Source organism: Plectropomus leopardus, chromosome 18 (genome assembly GCF_008729295.1).
Source record: "Plectropomus leopardus isolate mb chromosome 18, YSFRI_Pleo_2.0, whole genome shotgun sequence".
Lineage (NCBI taxonomy): Eukaryota > Metazoa > Chordata > Actinopteri > Perciformes > Serranidae > Plectropomus > Plectropomus leopardus.
In genome coordinates this window covers 13811930-13829235 of record NC_056480.1, presented here as the reverse complement: position 1 = coordinate 13829235, position 17306 = coordinate 13811930, and the positions used below count along the sequence as shown (strand labels likewise).

The following is a 17306-nucleotide window of genomic DNA, read 5'->3' as shown; positions in this document are numbered from 1 at the left end:
GGTGCCCTTCAAGACAGCATAAAAACGAGAGAGTGGTATCATCAATATCATTACAGAGTGGGCAGAAATCAATACTGTCCTTAAATATAAAAGCATTTACAGATGAGGAAAAAGGGGAACATCAAAGGGCAAGCTCATGCCCGTACATATAAAACATTTATGATGAAATGAAGCAGAAACTTTTAAAGTCTAAAACAAGAGTTGTTGAAAGAAACGTTATCGTCTTATATGGATTTTATAATAACTCTGAAATATAGAGCAATTTAAATGTGATGCAATATGAAGCAAAGTGCTCAAAACCATTTCTCATGTTTTGTCTGGAATAACATACAACAATGAATTTCGCTTTAATCCCTTCTATGAATAGGAGGAAATCTGGCAGGAGACTATTCATTTCTAGGTCAATATTATGGAACGTACCATCGCAGCTAGGCAGGGGCCGGCTCCACTGAAAATTGGGTTCACATTCTAAAGGCTCTGTGTCACTAAGTGTGTACCCCGCGTCACAGCTAAATGTCACCAAAGCGCCCACATAGAAGTCATTGCCGTGTCGCTGTCCGTTGACAGGTATACCGGGGTCAACGCAGTGATCTGACTGTAGCTGCAGGGCTAGGGAGGAAGGGGACAAAAAAGAAGAAAAAAAGGATAAGTGACAGAGATACTGAAAATCAACCTGCTTGCAGTGTAATTAAGCTTATTTCCCATTTTCAAAAGGTCAAGTGAAGGTCAAGACTTGTTAAAAGGCAGTTTGCTTTCCCAAAGCAATCCTGATAAATAATTTACTGGAACATGCTTTTTTAACAGGAATAAACCAATGAGAAGTTTCAGCACTCTTTCCCGCTCCACCTTGCATAGTTTCTGGCTAAGTGACGCTCGCAGTGAATAATTGAAGCTTTGCAGAGATTCGTTGCAGAGAAAAGTTCAAAAGGTTACCAGCGTTAACCACACAGGTAGAAATAACTATTTTAAGGGTTGGATTTACAGCATGAGTGAAGACTGTGGTGTGTGGTAAAAGCTTTTGTGTGTGTGTGTGTGTGTGTGTGTGTATGTGCATAAGTGGCAGTGTATATGGAATTTTGAGCATCACAATGTGTGTCAAGGCAGCGATATCTGACAGAAAAATCTCACCCCATTTACTTTCTAATTATAGGTGTTTTAATAAGAACGACTTCATTACATGGACAGATCTTGAAGTAAATTACACATAATGTGCATGAAACTCACTCACACACTTTTTGGGTGTCTGAGAGCTAATCGGTTGCTTGTAGATCAGCTTAGGTTGTGGTACCTATCGGATGCTTCCTCAGTCATAAATTTGTGTTTGTAAAGCATGGTTACATGAGCCCTTCCTTTACAGTACATCTATCCTGTGTATTTGGCCGTAGGTTGGACTTTTAGTTATCAAGGTAAAAAAACCTCTAAGCACTTACTTTCATAACGAATGCGGAAGCCGATGTCCGAGTGGCTCTTGTCAGTTGAGAAGAGAAGATACAGGAAGTTGGAGGTACTGATCAGGAACTGGGGAACCTGGGTACCCTGGTAGCTACCGATTAAAGGTGAAGAGGGAAAACGTCCATCTCGCACCTCAAGGACGTCATAGTTGACCTCTGTGCGGAACCTGAGAACAGAGAAAGAAGTTTAAAAAGAGACACACCGAATATGTATATTAGTAACGTGCTATTCATACGTAAAAATAAGTCTTTAATCTATACACTTATATCCCACGTATCTATATGTGTCATATTCAACATCACAAACACACCAGTAAATGGGGTTATAAACAGTAGAAGGCAGAATGGAAGGTATTGAAAATGTCACAGTGGTTTCCTCTTGCTTACATCTGTTACTTTGTCTGCCTCTTTCTCAAGCTTGGTGCAGACTAATATGAAACAAAAAACAGACGGATGGAATTTTTGATTCAGATGACAAAGAATTATGGAAGCTGATAATGGAGCCGATAATTACCTATAAATACTGCAGAGTCATTTGCCCTGTGAATGAATACCTATTGCAACATTTGCCATGACAGATAAAAGCCTGATGTTAGATGGTGTACATATTCTAAATTAGCATTTCACCAAATTACCACAAACAAGGTCCCCCCAAGTGGGTTTATCTGCTTTTGTGCAAATGGGCAAAACTGAGTTATATTCAGAATTAATTAGGAAATCATAAAAATTAACCAATTACAAGACCAATGGAAAACTAGTGTGGAGATTTAGAAAAAAATATATTGATATGTTTTGGATGTTTGGCCTCAATTATAATCACAAAAGTCCAATTCCATGCAAACTGAAGAAAAGAGACTGATGCTTGAATGAAGCTTATTCAGTTGGATTGACAGTAATATAAACAAGATTTTGATGGTATGAATATCTTTATGTCAGTTCTGTATATTTAGCTTTTCACCAACATTCTAAAACCAGGAGGATTCAATTAAATTATTTCTGCTTTGCACATGTTGAGTTTTAGAGAATCCTGAGACATTTGGCACACTTTGATGAGTTCATCAGTTTAGCATGTATGCGTGTGTGTGTGTGTGTGTGTGTGTGTGTGAGAGAGAGAGAGAGAGGGTGTGAGTGCACGCATGCTCGCTGTGTGTTTCAGTCTTTGTTGCCGGAGCCCCTTCATCTTCAAAGCCATGAATAAATTGCTTGGTTTCAGAACCATGTCATCTAAATGAAGCGGTTTGTGATATTTTATTGATGTTACATAAAAATTAAAGAGCAACAAACATTTATGTTGTATTCATTTTGCATGGCGTGCTATCTTGGAGGGGACGAGGATGAGATGGGCTCGCAAGGATGAGTCTTAGTGAAACGCTAATGTAGTGTTTGATCCTACAACTGTATGTCTCTCTCTCACTCTCTCTCTCAAACATCAGGACAAATTATCTCCCCTCCAATCTCTCCGGTTCTCCTCCACAGACCATCTCCACTTACATACGCATGTACAAACTCTTGTCTGGTGTAGTTTCTTTGTGTGTGTATGTCTATTTGTGTGTGTATAAACTGTAAGGATATCTGTGGATCTTCAGGGAGGGGGTATCAAATGAAAGAATCAAATACTTATGAGCGCTTGCTAAATAAAACATAATGTTATCCTAGTTGGGTGTGTATGTTAATGTGCATTAGATCTACTGCATTACCACCAGAAAGCGAAGACAGGGAAAGAGATTAAAGGAAGTGATAGAGAGGAACAAAATGAATGCGAGCACATGTTGAAATCATGAGACGGTAACAGAACGAAATATTCAAAGCTTGCTCTGAGAAGGAAAAAAAACAAGAACAGTGACGCAGCAGCAGTTGCTATCTGACTCACTTGTCAAAGATGATCTTGATTGGGTAGCCTGGAGGAGCCTCAATGATCCATTCACAGTTAAGGGCCTCCTTATAGAGCTCTGGCCAGCCAGGGGAGAGGATGATCCCACTGGGAGCCTTCAGATCCCCTCCACATGGGGCTAACAGAGAGAGAGAACAGTTGGAGAGAGAGAAAGAACAGATAGAGATTGAATTATGCATGTCTTCTCCAGCTGATGTATGACAATATCCGTAGATGATCCCATGCATCAGCTGGGGCTCATCCCAGTTCTTTTAGCACCAGGGTCTTTTTAATGTAAACTGGTGCAGCTCACTTCAAGGTTAACCGTTTCTCCTAGGAACATACCTCTTTATTGTGCGCGTGCATGTATGCATGCGTGCACAAGGGCATGCATTACATATCCATGTGTATGCATGTTTCCTCCCGTGTTGTTGTGTTTAAATCTGTCACCAAACCCCTCCTACAAAGGTGCTGCTGTCATCCTCGTCAAAAGGAGAAAATGGAACATCTTTGATCGGTAGCACAAAAGACACTTGAGCACACCGACCCTTCTCGTGTACCCTCATCTCTGTTACTGCTCACTTCGCTGTGCAGCCAGCTCCTCACTCCCTTTGAAGTGGAATGATTTAATCAGCCAACTCAGCATACTGAAGGACATCTATAAAACGCATTACGCTACAAACGCAGGGGTATGATAGATGGTCTCAGAGGGATACAAAGCTGCTGTGGCACACAGGGGGAAGTGACATGTTTTCATAATGGTTTCTCCTTTACGTATTATGAATAGTGAGCCTGATTAGGCCCCTTAGAGCCCTAACCATGTCTGTGCTTAATGTGCTATGCTCCTGGTTTCCAAGAGCTTGAGCTGGTAAATGCCGAGCTTTGTCTTAGCTTTGCCAGCTTTATTGGCCTTTTCTGATTTGCTAGGAACAGTTTATTGATATTGAGTCAGAGAGGGGTATATAGATGGTTCAGCAATCTGCACGAAAAGCACAGCATGTCTGCAGCAACAGATACTTGAAAGAACAAAGCTTTTGTCTATATCATGAGATGATCACTGCTTTAAAAATCCATATTATTGATAATTAGTAATAATCTTTGCAACAAATGTAAAAGACATTAAATTAATGCATCCCAAAAGAAGCAGCAAATCCATTTTTAGATTGATTTCTGGTCCTGCCTTTTATCAACACATCCATTCATTATTTGGGTGTGCAAAAGAAATAATCTCTTTACAGTCCTGGGATGCAGTGATGCTTCATTACTGGCTATAGAGAAAAACATAGTCCAATTTTATCGGTTTATAACAGTTGAATATAAGCAATAACACAGTGGCCACCTAACTAATGAGATGCTCGAGCACAGAACAAATGCTTTCAGATGAAAAGATATGCCTATCCTCCTCTTAATGACTCAAATCCTCTGCATATTATTTACCCTGCTGATATCTGGATTTTTCTGAGCTACACAGCTAACTCTGCCAGCTGAAACATAACTACAGTGTGTGATATTAGATTAAAAACAGGAGAAAATATGAAATAAAATCCACCCATCTTGCTAATATTTACACCTAATATTATAAACTGTGTAGTTAATTTAAGAATGTAGGAAGGTTTCACAAGGCCTCATCTTATGCAACCTAATTACAACATTTATTGGAATATATAAGTAAAATGTTCACATTAGATAACAAACGTTCTACTAAAATAATTTACTATTTGTAGAAAATGATGATGTCACAGAGAAATTGACCTTTGACCGTGTTGGATATAAAATGTCATCACTTCATAATTTCACTCTTTTAAACATTTGTGTGAAATTTATTCTTAATTAATTTGCATATGAAGTCTTAAATTATGGCCAAAAACATATTTTGAGAGGTCACAGTGAACTTGATCTTTGACATGTAACCACTAAATTCTAATAAGTTATTCTTGAGTCCAAGTGGACGCTTGTGCCAATGTTGTGAAAATATCATCAAGGCCTTTGTGAGACAATGTGTTCACGATAATGAGATGAAAGCAAGGTCACAGGTTGACCTCTGACCACAAAATTCTAATCATTTTATTGTGAAATTCATTTGGTTTTGTGCCAAATTTAAAGAAATGCCTTCAAGGTCTTGTGGGATATCACACTCACAAGAATGAGACAGATATAATATATAATAATATATATATATAATAATACATAATGACTTGACCTTTTCTACAAAAATCTGATCAGTTCATTGTTAAGTCCAAGTGGACATTTGTGCCTAATTTTAGGATATTCCGTCAAAGCGTTCCTGCCATATTGCATTCACAAGAATGGGAGAGATGGGCCTCCATCTATGGCTATCACTCAGAGTAAAAAAAAAAAATGTTTATAAGATGGCTGTTACTAAGGATAACCAGTTCTTTACTCACCCTCACAACGAGGAACTGCATTATCCCACACTACATTGCCATCCTTGAGAATACACGAGATGGTTTGCGAGCCGTGAGTCTTCACGAAGCCCTCCTCACACAGGAATGATATGGAACTGCCCAGCTGAAGGCTCTCACCAAAGCGTTTCCCATTAACTGGCACACCAGGGTCTGGGCACTCATTGTGGCGAAACGCTATTGGAAATAAAAAGAGGGGATAGGAATATTATGAAGGCAAGACATAGGTGTGCGAAGATTATATTAAACATTTTTTAAAGGTAAGAAAACACAAAAAAGTCACTGTCACATAACATTAAGTCAAAAAATGCAAGAAAAAAGCAAAAAAAAACCCTGAACTTAATTTGGTAAAGTTCTTTTGAAATAAATGAAGAAACAAAGTGTCATATTGTTAAAAACACAAGAAAAAGAGCCACACCTGTAATTCTGATGGCATTAATCCTTGTCACACATTACATTTTCTGTGGAAAGATGCTAATTTCCATGGAGATTCTAAAATAATTACCCAAGTTTCTGGACAAAACTTTTTTCTTTTCTGCTGTCAGCATTTAGCAATGCCAGCATTTAACGAGAGGAAATTTGTTTCACTTAGTGAGTCACATTGATTTACCCTGCTGCAGTGATTACAGAGGGTGGGAAACCAGACCGTATGCAGATCATCAGCGCCAGATGACACTGTTGAATGATATGTGGAGTAAACAAACAGGGAAAATTGTTTTCATACATTCTCAAGATTTTATCTATCAGGCCTCTCAATGAAACTTCAAGCAGGAACCAGTTAGAAAGGCCACAAAGAAACGCAGTCACACAAAAAGAGGCATAACCCTAGAACAAGGCATGTAAACAAATACATCACCTGTGCCACTATCTCTCTCACTCGCACTCTTGTACACACACCCAGGTGGGTGACACATGTAGGTGTTGATGAATCCCTCTTCTGTGTCCATTGGACCCAAACAGAGTGCCAGCCATACCTCATCCATCATGATCATCTTATTTATTAACGTGCCAAAAATCCCCTCAATACAGTTTGGCATGTCTTTAATTAACATGAATGATGGAAATTGTCCGCTCAGCCCCACAACCTGCTAAAACAGTCGTGCAGTTGGAGGACACTGTGCTCAGGAACTAACCGTCATCTCCAATTAACTGCTCTTGACATTCATTCACCACGCTGCATTGGTAATTTATTTATTCATCTAACTTGCTAATTAATGCATTAGTCGCCATGTGTTGTCCACATTGTAGCTTTACAGAGGCACCTGGGTTGGGTTGATGACATGTCTGCAAATGAGCTGGAGCCAGGTCCTAAAAAAGCACTGTATGGTAGGCTGAGGCATGTCTGCTAGAGCAGAAATTGTTTTAGGATCTAGAAACAGAATACAGGATCAGTCCTCTGAGTATATTGTAATTTTACATACCAGCCATTACAGTTTAGTGGATAAAATGATCAAACAAAGACGATAATTTAGTTACTTAACTGCTGTGTCAAAGAGTTAAAAGGCTTAATATCCTAGTGTCAAAACTATGATCAGCCACAGGGCAATTATGTAATACAGCTCCCAGAAACATATTTTGTATCATATCAAATTTGTTATAAGGCCTAATTCCTACAAAAACAATTATACTAAGACAACTATTACTATTCCCATGATCAGATGAAGACCTCTAAATCTTAAACATAGGTGTTAGATGATCTGGGTTTTTAACGGCCTAAATGGCAACATCTCTGGATTAGTGAGGTTTATTTTAAAAGTATAAATCTATTATTTATTTTTCAAAACAGGTTGTAGTATAATAACTATGATGCTCAGTGCAAATTGTTTATGATGCACAAGGAGAGATGGTATATTAATAGTTGGTTCATAAAACTTACAAATATACTGGATCTGGACAAACAACTAGACAAAAGCCATAGGTGAGTGCATAAACTATAGGTTATGAACTTCTTTTCAATTTACAGAAATGTGAAATTAGAGGTTATCTTATCAGTATCAGCCATGAGAAGCAGATATTTATTAGTCATCTCTGTCAGCTAAAAAAAACCAACATTTTGTGCATCCCTAATTTTTGATGTCTTATAAATAGATGTGGGCTGGGCACCTGCATATGAATAATACAATAAATAACTCAGACTAATAACTATTGACACTGCGCCAAAGTAGACGAATAACTATACAATGCTGTAGTAAACTCAAGGTTAGAAGTACAAGTGACAACAAAAAAAATAATATTTTATTGCTTGTATTGAAAAGAGTCACTGCAACTAATTTCAGTATCAAATCACACTAACACAAACCATTCTACTGCACTCTATTAATGAAAGAACGTTTGTGGCTTTAAAGTGTTTGGGTTTGAGAATTTGTAAGGAGATATTTATTTAGGGATGTGAAAGAATGTAAAGATCGATCTCATTACATAATAATGTACATGCAATGAATGCAATAATTCTGCTGCCAAACTCTCACGGTACAGTACATCCATGAAATGGGTTTAGCAGCGTGCAGCCAACTTGCACTGCGTCAGAGCACTAAACCCATCTGGAATTTCCTCAGAAGTCAGCAGCTACCCAGAATAGAATATAATGAGCACTGCCGCAATGTATCTGTCAGGTAAGGATGCTGCATCTTTGTTTGGGTTTTATTTAGATGTCAAGTCTCTATTTAGACAATAAAGACAGGGTTTTTTTGTTATTTCTCTGTGACTGTGTGTGTGCAAAGGATGTGTTGCTTATGAGTGGAAGAGTTTATGCACTCTGTGGGAGACACAGATATGGTGGATGATTCATGCATGCATAAACAAATATAAACATACTGTACACACAGACAAATAATCTAGAATACAAAACATCCAATCAGCAGGTTTTCATCATAAGCTTCAAAGCTTTATCGCCTTTTACATTCAATGCTTACTTGTAAAAGTGATGTTAAAACCTCTGTCTGTGTAGGTGTGGTCAGTCAGGAACTCCAGTCGGGCCACGTGGGCGCTAGTTGTTATAGGAGGAGGCAGCGCGTCACCAGAAAAGGTACCAAGGATAGGAGACTCAGCCTGAAAAAAACAGAAGCATTCTGTGATGAGACCAAAGGTAGCATGAGCTAGAAATCGAAAGAAGCTCCAACAAGGAGCTGGACAGATAAAAAGACTAGTGAGTCTAATAACTGTTTAGCTCATACGCATGATTACACAGGCTGCCTCTCCTACTGACATACATAATGACTGAAAGACAGGTCAACAGTTGGAAACTGCAAAAGGATCTATTTAAATTAAATAGGGACAATAGCCTCTGATTCAACACCACCTTTCCACCATCTTTGATTGAGAGGAAGTCAAACTGTTTCTCCATGCTCAGGTCGTTGAAAGCCAGATTGATGCGGCTCTCAGGATTGGTGATGATCAGCCACACACAGTGCATATTGTTGCCGTACTCTTGAGGGTAGTTGGGAGACAGCAGCACCCCGGATGGAGTGGTAAAGTTGAAGAAACAGGAAACTGCAGAGGTGATAAAGAGATATAGATGGAGAGAAAGAGGGATAAAAAGAAATAAAACAAAACCACAAAGTGAGCTTTGTTTATGAGGCTGAAAAACATAGGGGCAGATTTCATTTACTTTGCTGACTATGAGAAAATATGATTTGATTCATTTTATTGAACCACCTCACATCTTGCATACTTTAGAGAACAAATCAGGGACACCACTATAACCAGCAATTTGTCGTCATGCAGCATAAGCACATACAGGTATTCAATGACATGTAACTGTGGGCTTACAAAGGGCTCACTGGAAATAAAGAAATGAAAAAGAAAAATGTGTTGAATGTGATGAAAGTTGCCAATAATCTTACATTACAAAAAGGTGTTTTTGGCTTATAGTGTCAAGATTGCTCTATTTATCCACCATTATATGAGAGGAGGAACCCACTGGAAAAGGAATCTTATTTTGGTAAGCCCTGTGGAATGAAATGAGGATAGAGAAAACCTAAGCCTCAAAAATGTTGACAAGATGTAACCAGAAAAAAATAAATAAATCATTGTCTCAAAGCAATGTGTAGCTTTAAGGAATATGTTGGCAATAAAAATGAAAAATGGCTTCATCTCCCTCACTGACTACTGTCAAGGCTGTCACTTGATCCCAATTACTACAATGGATGTGCTTAAAGCGCAACAGCACAATGCCTTGATGTTACTGGGCAGATGTAGCCTCCCTTGCAGAGCCAGCTCACCATTTCTGCATTGTTCGTGATGGTCTGGCACGGCTAAATAAGCATATGCTTGAGGAAGGAGTCATGTGAAAATGGCAGCACTGTCAGTGCTCTCATTCACAGAGATATCTGATTGGACAAATAGACCACCTTTGGACTGTCACTAGCACTTGCTCCCAGTTCCAAAACGGCGGAGCTGTTATGGAGGTGATGTAATTTTTTTTCAACTACATATTATATAAATAATCAGTTTCTAAATACATTTGAGGTAAAAATAAGCAGAATGGCAGTTGCAGGTATCTATTGACTGACAGGGGACGTTTTTTTCAACACAGAATTTACGTAGATTGGCATTTTAAGGATGCACGTAATTGTCTGGAAGATCAGACGATTCCTTTTCAATAACCTTGAAGATATACTATGCTAAGTATCCTATTTGGTCTTATTTTGTGTCTGTGTGTATGTGTGAGCGTGTGTGCAGGGAACTTCTGGGAATAATTTTTGTCCCCAGATTTCGCTGCACAGTGAGCGTTCTTGCGTTCACGCTTCTTTCCAATACAGGTAACAGCAGACACATGGTGAGTCTAAGAGAGATGAAGGAAGCTGCTCTGAGGACAAGAGGCTTCTCCCGATCAGGTTCTAACCTGACATTATCTTCTGTCTTCTACTTAGAAGTGATTAATTTATAGAAACGTAATACAATACAGTTTCTGACAGGTATCTAGTAGGGAACTTGTTATCTAGTGTCAGCAGGAAAAACTGTTGGTGCAAATTTCCAATCCGTCATTGGCATAGTTAACACACATTAGTTTGGATGGCTAACTTAGTTTGATTACGTGAATGAAACTGAATGTCCCTCCAAACCTTGCTCAAACTCTCACACTTTATAGGGGGAAAAAAAGAGAGTAGTCAGATAGTCATATTGAAAACCAAATCTGATTCAAATGACGTAAAAAGGTAGCAATCAGGTGTTAAAAAATACAAATACAGTTCAGCTTAATTGGAAAAGTACCAGCTTTTCCATGACAATATATGTCATGTTCCTACTAGAGTAGCTTGCAGTCTATGTTCAAGCAGATTACGGAGGAGGGGCCAAGTTTGAATGCTGTGTTTGCAAACAGTAACCGACAAAATCCTACATAGTATAACCTTTAAACTTAACTGCAAGCTAAACATCACCACCGACTAAGGATGCTTGAGTTCAGTGTTAATAAAGAAATAAGAAAAGGTTGTAGTAGGGTCTGTAAGATGACTTGAGTCTAAGTAACACAGAACACTACTTCAATTTACAAATGCATATGGGATAGATATTTAAATATGCAGAGGAGCTTTATATAGCCCAGTCATGCGAATACAACTATCAGAATTTGCAGTCTAAGCTGCCCTTTCATTCCTAAATAATCATTAGTCAATTCTTACCCAGCAATGCAGAAGCAAGGCGTCTTCCTTTTGCACTGATATTATAATGACATTATCGCAACCTTTTACTTAGTTTTGTGTCCATGTGTGATTTATTTATAACTCCATTCTTCTATTTTTCTTAAGAAACTATAAGCTACAGGATGTGCAGTGACCTAGGCTGTTGGAACATGGTGCTTGCTAATACCTAATGCACATGCAAACAAACAAGGATGTTTCCCAAAACATTTTAAAAAGCAAATCATCTTATAAACATTATCAACTTCAATAACAAAGACAAGCTTACTGCGTTGTGTCTACATGACCAAAACAGATTGTTAAATGTTAAGTAAATTAATGTTTATTAGTGTTATGTGGCCAAATTTACTAAAATTTTGCCAGCATCCTCTGTGTCATTCAGCTCTGTGATGTTTATCTAGACACTGCAGCTTTTTGTCCACCCTATTATCCTATCAATAACACAACAGTGGGCATTATCTGCATGGTCAGCTCTCTTTTCCTTTTGCCCTCACTCTCTTACTCTCTCACTCTCTGTGTTTGTCGTTCATAGTGTTAATTAGCTAATAAGCACTCCCATTGTTTCAAAATCCACAGTGCTCTGCTAGGCAAACTGTGGGGATAATCTGCTCATTTATTATGCAGCCCTCCCTGCACTCATCTGCAAAAACATACATATCTATGCACCCACTTGAGAAGCACTGTAGTCATGAACATGTTTGCACAAAGTAGTATGTAGTTTGCGATTAAGGTAAGGAATCCAAGAACTTACAAACGCAGCTGGGTTTCTTCGCTGACCACTGGTTGTTCTTCTGACAGGTGATGTTCTTCTTTCCCACCAGCTCAAAGGCAGGCAGACACTCAAAGTAGAGTCTGTCCCCGTGACGAAAACCTGTCCCCTCCCGTTTACCATACGATGGGATTCCAGGATCTCCACAGCTGCCTTGGTCAATTTCTGTATGGGTAAAAATAAACACATAGGCAGTATTAAGTATGTAAAACTGACATTGATAAGAAATCATTGTTTCAAGAGGAGAAACATGAATAGTTGTAACAATAAAGACCGGCTTCAGTTACTTGGCATCATAGTTGAGATAAATGTAAAGGTTACAATTTAATTAACACAAGCCACCTTCCTGACTGTCCTCTCTTTAACCTTCATGTTAGAGTACTTTTGTTTTAACATCATGGAAAGCCATAGTGGCCCTGAAGCAAATGAAAAGCATATGTTACTTTAGTTTTCCCCAAAAAATGTGAGATGGATAGCTAGAGAGTGGGGGTGGTGCAGAGAGAAAGAGACATCTCAACTCAAGGTTATTACTGACTGTAGCCTCCAGCAGATATTGACAAGATAGGTAATAAGTGATATGAAGATGCAGGACCTCTACCTAAATCGAAACAGATAGTGCTGTTTCTCATTAAATCCAGTTTCAGGGAAAATGTGGGTTCAGCTTATTAACATAGAGTTACTGAACACTACTGATTTTGTAGGACTCTATAATGTGATGGGGGCAAAAGTCCTCGGACAGCGAACCGAAACACATTTTCCCCCAAACCCAATTTATTCACTTAGTTTTAAATTTACATATTTTTTTCTTCTGCTGAGTGTGAAAGCCTGCAAGAATAGGGCATTCATGTGCAGTCATGTAGATGGGAAAATGACTTTCCTTATCATTCTATACAGTACAATACTGTTCTGCAGCTCAACTGTGGATGTTGAAGCTTTCCACTAACACATTCCCAACCTTCCTCCCTCAGGGTACACTCTGAAAACGTTGCACTGCATCCACTTTTCATAATGTCTTTGGTGATCTGTGGCGTTTATTGTATGACTTTGCTGTTTGGTTTAGTGTTGTGTTTGTATTTTTATATTTATGTGAAACACCTGAGGTCCTGGAACGTAAAACTGATTTCAGAAATTATTTCTGACAAAAGTGAAATCTAACCTAATCTGATCTAACCTAACCTAACCTAACCTAACCTAACCTAACCTAACCTAACCTAACCTAACCTAACCTAACCCTGCCTAATCTAAAATAAATACTAATCTAAAATAAATACTATAAATACTTTCCACAATGTTTACCTCATTGTGAAAAACAATGACATAAACATTACATGCAGAATAGAATGCACGCTACAATATCACCACCACTTATTGCAGGAAAACAGCAGTTGCTGTTGGGGCCTCAGTGACTTCTGGTTAAGATTTTACATTTTGGTCAGACAAAGGCCAGGGTTGGGGCTTTTTACTGGTATTATTTGTGCAGCAGATGAATATGTCAGAAATGCCCGGTAAAAACAAATACATGCATTTATTTACAGCAAATTAAACAGACTAATACTGTGTGACCAGTAAGAGATGTTGCCAAACAGCTTGAATATTAACTTTTAACCCAAGTTGTACAGCAGGTTTGTCCAAAGTCCAGCCCTCGCCTGGACTTTCAAATTATACTACATTTGGCCTGCCACACAACATTGGTTAATCAGGCAAGATAATTTTGAATTTTCCACTTCAGCTCAGAATGGCAGGACTGTCATACAGTTTGTAGACATGCAGCAGAAACTATGCAGGTTGAAGCGATATGTTTTTGTGAACAGACAGTAAACCGGTAAACAGAACTTTTACCGAACAGCAGACATCTTCTTCTAGGTAGCAGACAGGACCCCACCAAAGAGTGGTAAAGCTGATTGTAAGGACCCCTGATTTCAGGAGCAGTGGAAAGTTGAAGACTTGAAAGACTTGAAAGACTTAACTTCACCAAGGCGAGCTGGACAGTGGATAGTGGGCTTGATGATTCATGGTGACGCTTTGCGCACTGAGTCCTTTCCCTCTATTGTCTCTACCACTAAACTTCTGATGAGTCACTCTGTTCAATAAACAGCTTCTTTATTTAGCTCTTTTTGAGTTTTTTAATCTTAAGTATTTTGTTGCTGTTTAAATATAAGGCATTATATGTCTACTCAAAACATAATGTGGCCAGAAATCTGAAATATTAAAGACCATATTGGCAGTCAGAGAAAAAAGTCTAGCATTAACTTGCCTTGGGCAAGATGAGGAAGAAAAACCTACACAATGGAGAGAAAGCATCATGAGGTCTTTTGCTTGTTTTGAGTCTTTGTAGCATCAGAGCTTCTGTTTCAACCATACGTGAGGGTTGCATGGAGTGAGAAACCTTTTGCAACCGCCCAGCATAGCCTAAAATAAAATAATCTGAGAGTGCTAGCTGTTAGGGTCCAACAATAACCTCCAATGGGAAATGCACTGTGTGCATGAGTGTCCGGGGTCTGGTCATTACTTCAACAGCTCCTGGTTTTGTATAAATTTGGCATCAAAGCCATTCCTGTCTGGCGCCTTAGCTAAGACTGAATGGATAAAACTGCATGGATATTAGCAACGACTGACGAGAAGAGTTCATTTAAGGTTGACAAGATGGACTAGCTCTTTCACTTCATGACATCAAAATCAATGTGATTTTCCTATTGCCTCGCCACATATTTAATTTCAGGACAATTTTGTTTGTCACTAAGTAGTCTTGACTGTCTTTATTCTTCCAGGATGTTACTCACTAACGTTGCAAACCACCCTCTCATCTGTCTCTCTCTCCTGCTGCAAATATATCCCTCCTCTTACTGTGTGACAAATGTTCTTACTTGCATCGGAAGCTGACATGAGCACTTTCAGGTACATGCACAACACATACAAGCACCTCCATGAACACATGAACACCCTTCTTCCTTAAAACCACACGCCAATTTCATTATCGCAAGATTTATGCATCCCTCTGTCTTTCACTCACTCTTCTTTCTACTTTTCTGAGGTTGCAGATTGCAGATGGGAATGCTGAGGCATCCTATCGAGGCATCCGGATGGGGGAACACAGAGAGCGAATAAGCTCATCCATCCAGGAAATGATGGCAGGGCCTAATACGATTTTAAATCGCACCAGGGGCGATGCTGGGTATAAATCCATACTCAGCCAGCCCTAATGATGATCATCATTTAGAACACATATTTAGAGCTCACTGCTGTTTGGATGTATGGCTGTCCTGAGGCTGCCTCATTCACAAGACAACTCATTGATCTTACATGGAAGTCACCTTTAAAAGGGGGGAATGCTTAAAGGGAGTTTTGAGGTGGGCCTGAGAGAAAATTAAAGTGAAAGAAAATGTATAAAATGTCTGATGGAAAGCATGTCTGGAAGAACACGCTAACTATCAGACTGACACGTACACATACATGTGCAAATGCATACAAGCACACACATAATTCTATAATTTGTTTGCCGTTGTAACAGACTGACTGAAGAACTCAAACTCCCTGTTGTGCTTTTCTCGGATACGGTGTCTCTGCCTCATGGGCCCCTACAATCAGAACTTTAGGGAAACGGAGGCAATAAATAAAAGCCTTTTGAAGTGTGTGTGTACATTTGCGTGTACATGTGTTTCATGGACTGTCTGTTGTCATACATGTGTTTTTGAATGTATGAGTGTATCTCTGTGTATGCTGTGTAAAGGGGTGCAGCCAGTGAATGAAACAGCATTTGATTCTCATGAATAAAGGAGGAGATGTAATGGCACATTTGTTGTTCCTGCATGTTTGACATTCCCAAATAATCCAAGCATTGTAATGGGACCCAGACTCGCATTACTGTCAACAACTACACTGCAATCTCCCAAGACCTAAAACAACAAAAGGACTTTAATAGTCCAGTTTCTTGGTTTAACCACATACAGCATGCAATGTTTCAACAGGCTTTACAGGACAACATTTCCACCAACAAATCAAAGCCTTACATCTGAAGTATCCAAAACGTGCTAACTTCATGAGTGCATGACAATATAGAAACAGGTACAAGTAGGGCTGTATCCGACTCAGAATTATGCCAGTCAAATCAGATTTGGCCGTATAATACAAATATCTAACTATTCTTTTTTTTTATAAAAGGTTTTAAAGTTTGAACTGGGCTCAGTGAGACTTTAGTTAACAAGATAATGGCGCTAATAATAGATCACAAATGTGCAACATTTTTGCTGACAGTAGATATCAAACAAGAGAGACTGTGTCATATTAACTTACTGTGAGCTGGAAATTCACCACTTCTTCACCTACAGTGCAGCCTCTCTATTCCTATGTGCTGCAGTTTGCACTTCTGTAACTGCTTATAACAAAGAGAATTGTGAAAGTCAAGAGCATTCCCTCCGCAGAAAAATCTGGGGACTAAAACGTCCTCAGAAGTACAGCACACCACACTGACTAGCAACCCCCCCCCCCCCTCAAAAAAAGCAGCTCAACTTGAAGCAATCTCTGTTGACTGACTAATGATTTGAATCTCCGACTTAAGGGGCAGCCTTAAGTACCAGCATAACTTTATCAGTGGGTACCAGCCCTACTCAAGCACTGACAATAACATCCTGTCAACAGATGGTTACACATGGCACAACATGTCCAAATTTCAACTGTAAACAGCTGTCTGAACAGGCTCTACAAACCTCACTCATACTGTTAAACAGCTAAATTTCAGTTGAAAGATTGAGGCCACTGCAGAGTGTCTGCAACCCGCACTCAAAAACATGAGTAAGGTGGGAGTATGTGTGCACTGGTATGACTGTGTTTGCAATTACACTTGATGATCAGGCTTAAAATACAAGTAATTGAGAATGCAAATTAGATTTTGGGTGCTCCAATCTGGGAGGTGAAGTGGTTCAAAGCGTTTCTTCCCCTTCATTAAGTAGAACTCAGTGTTTTAATTACACTTTGGTTCAGCATGCTGCTCCACTTTCTCTGTTTATTTTTACTGATGAAAAATAAGCATCTGTGGGCAAGGGAGAAGACTCGCTGTGCTTCTGAGAGGCAAACGACAGACTTATCTAGAAGAAGAACCCTGGCAAACTCCCCGAACTCACATGCATGCACACAAAGAGGAATAACACGCACACACAGATT

At 39.1% G+C, this 17306-nt stretch overlaps 1 protein-coding gene across 1 annotated transcript in view; it reads right to left on the bottom strand.

Moving 5' to 3' along the window:
• Positions 1-17306, bottom strand: part of csmd2 (CUB and Sushi multiple domains 2) — a 285801-nt gene that overhangs the window by 119859 nt on the left and 148636 nt on the right. Inside the window, exons 13-19 of the mRNA XM_042506230.1 lie at positions 12132-12314; positions 9043-9233; positions 8657-8792; positions 5727-5921; positions 3322-3460; positions 1431-1618; positions 421-609 (exon numbers count right to left, since the gene is read on the bottom strand). Coding sequence (XP_042362164.1) covers positions 421-609; positions 1431-1618; positions 3322-3460; positions 5727-5921; positions 8657-8792; positions 9043-9233; positions 12132-12314 — 1221 coding nt within the window. The remainder of the gene's footprint in view (positions 1-420; positions 610-1430; positions 1619-3321; positions 3461-5726; positions 5922-8656; positions 8793-9042; positions 9234-12131; positions 12315-17306) is intronic.